This window comes from Juglans regia, chromosome 11, assembly GCF_001411555.2.
Source record: "Juglans regia cultivar Chandler chromosome 11, Walnut 2.0, whole genome shotgun sequence".
In the NCBI taxonomy this organism is placed as follows: Eukaryota; Viridiplantae; Streptophyta; class Magnoliopsida; order Fagales; family Juglandaceae; genus Juglans; species Juglans regia.
Genome location: NC_049911.1, coordinates 34,483,338 through 34,492,321, shown reverse-complemented (window position 1 = coordinate 34,492,321; position 8,984 = coordinate 34,483,338). Strand labels below are relative to the sequence as shown.

At 32.6% G+C, this 8,984-nt stretch overlaps 1 protein-coding gene across 1 annotated transcript; it reads right to left on the bottom strand.

The window, feature by feature from the left end:
* Positions 1-1,324: 1,324 nt before the first annotated feature.
* LOC109009528 (BURP domain protein RD22) lies at positions 1,325-3,019 on the bottom strand. Its single transcript, XM_018990033.2, has 3 exons — positions 2,885-3,019; positions 2,651-2,759; positions 1,325-2,459 (listed from the first exon to the last, which is right to left on the bottom strand). The coding sequence occupies exons 1-3, from the start codon at positions 2,921-2,923 to the stop codon at positions 1,525-1,527; spliced, it is 1,083 nt and encodes a 360-aa protein (XP_018845578.1). The 5' UTR covers positions 2,924-3,019; the 3' UTR covers positions 1,325-1,524.
* Positions 3,020-8,984: the final 5,965 nt, after the last annotated feature.

The window sequence follows — 8,984 nt, the reverse complement described above, 5'->3', positions numbered from 1 at the left end:
CGAGTTGATAAGAGAGAAAGCTTATGAGAGGAAGAATTATTTATTTTAAATTTGACGTGATATGGACGACTGCACGTCGATTGTATATACCCACTGTATATAGAAGAACTGCTATCTTATAGGTAACCGAAAGCAATGTGAGGCAGAGGTACAGAGAAAAAAGAAAAAGAGGGATAATTAATTGTGATATTGAACTATTTACTAAGGAGTACTGACTGGTGTTTGAAAGAAAATTTAAAAGTGGACCATGGTTGTGTTGTTTATAAGACTGTAAGTCATTGTTAGGGAAAAGTAGGCCTTATCTATTCTTGGAAATGTGCTCAGTGAGTGAGAATTGCTGTGGTCCATCCTATCATGAATCCCAAATGATCTGACTCCTAATTAATGGCATATATAATTGTGTGGCACTCTTGAAGAAATGCACTCCAAAAATTAATAATCGCATTCATAATGTTGTGACCTTTGGTGGGTACGTAGGGTACTAGTTATTACAATAATGGAGGTTCCGGTGAGATGACAGGCCTCCTCTTTTTCATCGAGTAGTTCTACTATATATAATTAATTTCACGTACTCTTTACGTATTTTATTTATGTAATTGATTAAAATAATTATTTTATATTAAAAAATATCGTAACCAACCATATTAATTGAATACGTAAGAAATATGTAAAAGTAATAAAATTTTTATTTTTCATTTTCCGTTGCAAAGACAGAAATGAGCAAATGAAATATGACAAGTACGGCCCGTTGAAGCATTAATGCGTTCAAGTTATACCTTCTCCACAGTTTGGCTTAGTTTGCAGAATGGTTGCCATGTGTTTTTAAACAACTCAAGGAGTACTGTAACGGATTGATCATGGCACAGCATGCGTTCGATCTATCATTAAATTATGCATGTTGGCCTTAAATATCGACCAACCAGATTGATGTGATAATCCTCCATGCAGACTTACAGTGGTGGTAATTTCCCTAGCTTTTCTGAGACTTGGGCTACCACTAGGTTTGCCTCCGGCTCGTAGAAGCTGGTATATGGTATGCCTTTGACTTGGCATGTTTATGTCTGGAGGACGAAAGATGAGTGTTAATTTGTCAGTACAAACCTGAGAGGAGGTTGGTCGGGTGCTTCATGAATTTGGGTGAGGTCTGATCTCTGTTCTTTTAAAAAATGCGAAGTTTCTTTTCTGTCGAACACCATGGAGTACATATGTATATATATATATATATATCGGTATGCTATGAAGCAACAAGACGATCTTTCTATTGGTTTACCATTTACAGACACACTACTCTGATTCACCACCCAGCCATTGAAGATTGAAAACGTCACAAAAAAAACCATAGGATATATTTTATTAAATATTCATTAGTGTATACATATGCATCATACACGACTCTAGCAGAATCAAACATTTAGTCTAGTAACTAAATGTAGCAGCCTAGTATCGAAGTACATAAAAAAGAGAGTTTCAAATTAAGTACTGTCGCAATCCAAACCATCACAATTGAACACGTCCTAGAGAATTCTAGTTGGCTGTCCAGACAACATGATCCTCGGGAAGGAAATGGCAGACAGGAACAGTTCCTGGCTTAACTTTGAGAACTTGGAAGGCCAAATGTTTCGGGTTCCACGCTGATGTGTCTGTATGGCATATTGCTACAGCTTTAGCTTTGGTCCCATCATCACCCACCAATGGCACCAGGTAAGCCCTTGTGGTATTGGTTTCATGGCAGTAAAAGACGGCATATGCATAGTTCTGTTTATGGCATGCAACAGCTTTGTCGCCCGCCATCTTCTTCACTCCTGGTACTATGGTATACTTTTGCATCTGGGTTTCTTTTCCCCCCTCTGTAGATATTGCCTGGACATTTTTCCCGAGTTTGGAAGTGCTGAAATCGACCATCGACTCTAACGATGTTGCACAGTATACTTCCTCTCCTTTAATGCCCGGCTTTTCACATACTTTAATTGTATTCTCCATCATGTCAGCTTCTACTGATCTGGGTTTCACTGAAAACGTGTTCAGAATCTCTGGCAGCTTGTTAGATGAAAAGGGAATTGATTCAGCAACTTGGCGGGGCAAAAAAGTTGCTTCGTTTGAGTTTTTAGTGAAGAGCAAATTCATTTTTGTGCCAGGATGCAAGTTCTTTTCCAAGAAGAAAAGAGCTACGTTGGGATCATCATGGAGTTGGTTCTCCGTGGCAGCATAATTATACTGGAACGGATTTCCCTTTGGTTGTACTACAACATGCACAGGCTTTCCCTTGTGACCAGTGTTCACAGACACTCCTCCTTTGCCAACGCCGACATTGGTTCCCTTCCCAGGCTTTCCCGTGTCCACCCCGACACCTTTGCCTCCAACATTCACATGGGTGCCACCTCCGGGCTTTCCTTTTCCAGCATCAACATTTACACCACCCTTCCCTACATCGACAGAAGTGCCTTTCTCATCCTTGAGGTCTGCATGATCATTAGCAACATGAGTTAGTAGAACTTAGAAGATATAAGAGATTTTCCATAATTCGGAAATGCTCAATATTCAACTTCCAGACAAAAGAAATAATATGAGGACAGAAGTGTATTACTTCAGTGGAAAATATGTTAAAATATCATTTCCTCTCTTGGCCTCTCAGATTGTACTATATACCAACCTTCAGGTTGTAGAAGATCACTGATGGCTTTAGGCATCGGAGTGCTTGGAAGCACGGAGTTCCAGTAATCTTCAGGAGTCAGAGCAGCATGGCTCGCCACCAGTGCAAGCTACAAAATACAAATACTCGTTTAAATCCTTAAAATACCATTTTAGTTTTCTTGGAACATTATAAAAAGCATTGAAATCAGAAAGAAAAGCCTACTGAAAGACTATATATAATATAAAAGCTTACAGTGAGAAAGCTGAAAATGCAAAAGAAATGGATCTCCATTAAGCTGTGGATTGTAACAAAGGAAAATGTACAGGGAGAAGTTAAAAGACCTGAATAGAAGAGCTCTCTGCAGGTTGGAAATTTATAAGGGAAATTGTTGTGGAGAAGATTCATTGTGAAGCTAGAAACCAGTATCATGCACATCAACCGGCTTAATTACTTCAACTGCCCCCGGCTCGCTCGCTTTAAAGTTCATTTATGTCAATTGGGACAGGTGGAGAAAGATAAGGAGAGAAGTCGGCGAGTAACAGTAGAGTACAAACGCACGAACGTCATGAACGACATATGTTTTGAAGCTAATTAATTTGTAGTTGTGTTCAACAATTCACGGTATGAGACTAGGTACGTACTATCAATTAACACGACATGAAAAACAAAAGCGGTTGCCAGTTGCTCCATGTTTGGACTAAGGAGATATGGCCGCCAGACATGGAGCGTTGCAATTTTTTAATATTAAAATTTAAAATTTTGAAATTTTATTATTTTATTATTATAATTTTATCAAATTTTTATATAAAATAAAATAAAAAATTTAATTATTTTAAATTTAAAATAAAAATAATATTAAAAAATATATTCTAATAATATTTTTTTAATTTTTTAATTTTAATTTCAACCCATCTCAGATTATTTAATAAAAATAAAAAAATAATGCCTTAATTACATCGATCTGATCTTCGAATCTAACTGAACAAACAACCACCAAAATTTATGAGGGTTTAGTAGGAGTTGCCAGTCGTCATCTTTCACGAATCATAATCAAGTTATGTCGATTCGTGCGAATTTTCCGGTTTTTAAAGATTGATGCCGATAACTTGGGCGCTACCTATACAGAGAACAATAATGTTATATATTAGGAGCACCTAGAATGCCAATCACCAATATATTGGTGATTACCCTTAATAATATAACTCCATTTTCAACATATTTTCGTCATCATGTACCATCCATCAACAACTTCTATTTATATCAATGCATGACATAATGATATTATATATATAACTGTTATATACATAAAAAGATTATATAAAAATAAATATATAAATTAATATAATATTATAAGATCTGTTAAATCTATTTTATAATAAAAATAATTTTATAATTTAACATATCACGTCAATTTATAAATTTATTTTTTTATAATTCTTCAATATCTAAAATATTTTCCTTATATATATACAATATCATGTCATGATACGACTATCCCGATTTGATCTGCATGGTCGTTACGATCATCGATGCTGCATGGCCTTTTATTCCTACATCATGATAAGCGTAAAGAAATATAGTATGCATGGAGATCATCGTGATCCACAGAACAATAATAATGGCAAATATTACGTCATTACATGATTAATGTAGTATTTCGTAGATAGATAAGTACGTACATTGCTTTTGGAGGTGTCGTATATATAGATACACCTAAAGCTTTGGAGAAAGCTTCCAAAATATATAGATAATTAAGAGGCATTAAAAATGCGTGAATTATAAGTAGCTATCTTAATAATAATTAATTCTCAAGCTCTCAATTCGATGGGTACGTACGTGTATGTAGCCATGAAAGTGAAGTAAAGTTAAATGAATGGCTCAGAATGGATATGATTAATGAAGTGTGGGGGGGTTTGTTCTGCGTTTGCCAGCGAAGTAAAGGAGCCATTTAAGAGCAATCTCATCCCGGCCATCTCCTATTTTACTGTTATTCTTAAATTATAAAATATAATTTTAAAATAAAATTAAAAAAATCTCTTCCATCTTATTTTCTATTTTAAAATTTTAAAATTTTAATTTAAGAGATGAATAATAATTTTTAAATAATTTTACTGTTATTCTTAAATTATAAAAAATAATTTTAAAATAAAATTAAAAAAATCTCTTCCATCCTATTTTTTATTTTAAAATTTTAATTTAAGAGATGAATAATATTTTTTAAATATAAAAAATTATTATTCATCTTTTAAATCATTTTTTTTATCAAGATTTTATTTTAACAAATAAAATAATTTTTTTCTAATTATTTATATTTTTTGTCATACTCATATTTATTATAATTTTAAAAATAATTTAAATAATTATTAAAATATAAAAAAATTAATTTTAAAAATATTATTATATCCGTAAAAAATAATTTAAATTTTTATTTAAAATATTCATTAGAGTAAAAATTATAAGAAAAAATATTGGGTAGTTAAGTTTGTAAGTAAAAGTGAGAGGAAAATAATAATAAAGAAAGAATAAAAAATATTATTTTAATAGAATACAAAAAATAATAAAAAATAAGATGGAGAAAATTTTTTAAAGATGAATAAAATTTAAGATAAAATTATAAAAAATATCCTTTTTAACTAAAATGTTTTTTAAAAAAAATTAAGAGATTGCATGAGAATGCTCAAAATTAATGACTCACTGTCCCAACAGGACGAAGAGGACGTACGCACGGCTCTTTCGGCGCTCAAACGGAAGAATGCTGTGCGGGGATGGGAATAGGAAATGCAGTAGGTAGGTAGGTAACAGGTAAAGAAAGTGGGAAAAACTGACTCCACCATTAATTTAATTGTTTGCTTTAATAAACATTGTCCAGAAAAATAAAGTAGTGATCGTTTCACACTTGTACGTACTTTCATTCATCAGAAAATTATCTTTGATTTTTCTTTTTTCTTTTTTCTTTTTTTACGAAGATGAGGCCGATGGCATCCATTGTAATTACTATTTTTTATAGGCCTCACTTTTTACGCAATGACGTCATAATAATTACATAAAAAAAGAAAAGAAAATGCTCCTAATGAGATGAGATTTGACTCCAAGGTAAGAGGTTGCGCAATGTAGTGGGACAGTACTACTGGAATCGATATATTTCTATGACTGGGTTTTCTCTCTGGTCCAGAGCCAGAAAAGAGGGGTTGGTTAGTAACTTGGTACTAAATGAATTCGAAAAAAATTAGCTAACGACTCTTATATAATTTTTTTTATAATTAAAATTTTTTTTTTATAAAAATATAAATATATTAATTATTATAAATTTAAAAGAATTATATAGATCTATCGTTATTTAATAATTTTTCTCAATATATATAGAGAGAGAGAGAGAGAGACATTAATTTATAAGTAGTGGAACTCGTATATATTAATTAGTATATAAATAGATTGCGTTGGGCCAAGCTGGGTCACACGACTCTTGTCTTTGAGACTTTGAGAACAGACCCAAGTCAGCCACGGTCTGGGCCAGCAAAATGACTGTCATAAATATGGGCACTTAAACGTCAGTACATCAAGGCCCAAAACAAGCTTAGTGGGCCACGAGGGTATTAAAATTTGCCATACATGTCCAGGCATAAAACTGGGCCTAAAGGTTGTGTAAAACTTAGGCTTCGTTTGGATTTTAAACTAATCTCAACTCATCATTATAATTTTTTTAAATTTTAATATAAAATATAATAAACAATTCAACTTTTTCAAATCTCAAAATAATAATATTATTAAAAAATAATATTCTAACAATATTTTATCATCTCAACTCAACTCACTTCAACATCCAAACACAACCTTAGACTTACTCCAATAAGCCCGAGCCGAGGTTACGCACGCATGACCTAAATTGCATTGCATGTTTGAGTTTTGATCGGAGTCAACGTACGTGCGGCGTAATTAGATAGAGCTTGTTAGGGTCAGATTTTAAAAGCTACAACATAATCTTCTCCTTATAAATTATAATATCCATATAATACATACAATTACTGATCGAGTTGAGCCAAACTATGCCCAACCAATACTACCAAACACATTCTAGAGAGCCTCTGAGCTTTTTGAATTTGCTTATAGTTGCTTGGTAAAAACTCTAGAGATTCGTGATGATGAAGCCATGCTTGGGCATCTTGGTTGGCTAGCTGTGCTTTTTTCTTTTTTTTTTTTCGGAGTAGGCCGGGTTTCATTTTCAAAGGCTTAATTTGATCCCTATCACCTTGGTGGGCTAGCGCACTATCTTCATCTTTTTTTCCCCTCTCTCTCTCATCTTAGAATGCGTGCAGCATCTTGATCAGGTCATGAGGTGTATCGATCTGAAAACATCCTTTTCTCCCACTTATTTCTCTCTTTTTAAAAAAAAAAAAAAAATTATTGCTTGTATATAAGACGGCCTCTTGTTATATATGTTGGTAAATCTTTGGTGGGCATGGTGTCATTCACCCACTACGTACTTCAAAAAGAAATGCCCTCGTTTCCAGCTTCCTTTATATATAGGTAGATAGATAGATAGATAGTTCACGAGAGAGTACATGATTCTTTTGGGGTTATTTGGCAAACAAGTATTGGTGGGGCGGTTTCCTTAACAAGTATATATAATTTTTTATTTTTTTTAAATTTTTTGGCAAGCTTCATCCCCACAAACTGTCTAACCAAGTATATATAATTCCAAATATATATATATTTGTACAATATTCGAGAGAAATTGATATCAAGGTTAAGTAAATTAATGATAGTAGTGTGAAACCAAACAACACGCGACAAAATCATATGAGCAAGCTGGTAATTCCTTGTGTCGGTCATTATTAGGCGTTTTTATCTGCCCATTCGTTCGACCATTTTTATCATATACAAATCATTGTGGATTTTTCTATTTTTTTTCTTTCTTTTTTCCGTGAGTAAAAGGAAAGATGGGATCTTTGTCACCATCAATGTTGGAAACAGAGTGGAGATAACTGGCTGGGAATACTTACAACCATGAGTGTGTGGACGCGACCCAATTAATATAGATGCATACCAGAATATTGTGGAAATCATAATAGTTTTCACTGTGTTGTACTTTCCAAACTTCTTATTGGAAAATAGACAACAGGACCTAAAAGATTGTGGGCACAACATATTTCTTACAGAGAGAGAGTGTGTTTTGTTCATGATCACCGAGATGTTTGGTTAACGTACAAACTTTCCATTAAGAAAATAGAGAGGATGATCAGGAGAAAGGTTCTGGTCATGGTGGTGTTGGTGTTGGTGGATATCATCATCATAATTCATGCTTTGCACACGAGATGATCAGTGTCACGATCAACTCACCTAACTTCTCCCCCAACCCAAATTAGCATTCTTAATTAGATTAATCTTCAAACTCAATCATCATCAGCTTGCTTCTTGGGTGGCCTTAATTAAGGACTTTGTGGGTAAGCATGCATGTTTCAAGACTATTACAGGCACAGGTAAGATTCGAAGGTAAAATAAAAAGCATTTACTTATGGATTCACGTGCGGAGTGGTGCAGCTAGCTGCTTTATGGTGTAAAATCCACTGTACAAATGTTTTCCATATGTTTTTTTATTATTTCTAGAAAAATAATTTAGTCGTAAAAGACACAAAAGTAAACTTACAAAATGACATGATTTGATATGGTACGATAGAATATTATATATAACGTTATTTTGATTGTAAAATAGATTTAACAGATCATATAAAAAAAGCCATTTAATTTTATATGTTTACTTTTGTATACTTATATTCTTTTGTTTCTGTAGCACTTCTTTTTTTTCTTGTCTCAGTATAGCTAAAAACTTCAATTTTTTTTAAGAGTATATTGCCCTCAGCACTTGTTTGAGTTTCGGTTTTTATGTAACTACATCCTAATTAAAATAGATTTGTAAAAGGAATTGTAAATATATTATTAACCATATTTGAAAACAAGTCATGCATGTTGTCTCCTGTATTTAGTTTCTCATAAAAATATAAAAGATAATCTCTGAAATTGATAGGGATTTATTATTTTAAGGCTAATAAGTGTACGTACTTTGGAATTATAAAAATCTTTCAAAAGTTGCGATTGTTACCTTGGAAATATTCATTACTTGATGATCAGCAAATTAATGTGAATATAAGCTTATGAACAAGTTCATGAGATCTGTAGTAGTGGTGATATACAATTAAACCACATATGATAAAAAAAAAAATAATTATTGTAGTCATAAGTGTATAAACGTCGTGTATTTATTTTAAAATATATATATATAATTTATATAAAAAAAAAGTTATTTTTTTAATAGTAAACGTCATTCTTTTTTAAAATAATTATACGATACTTACAC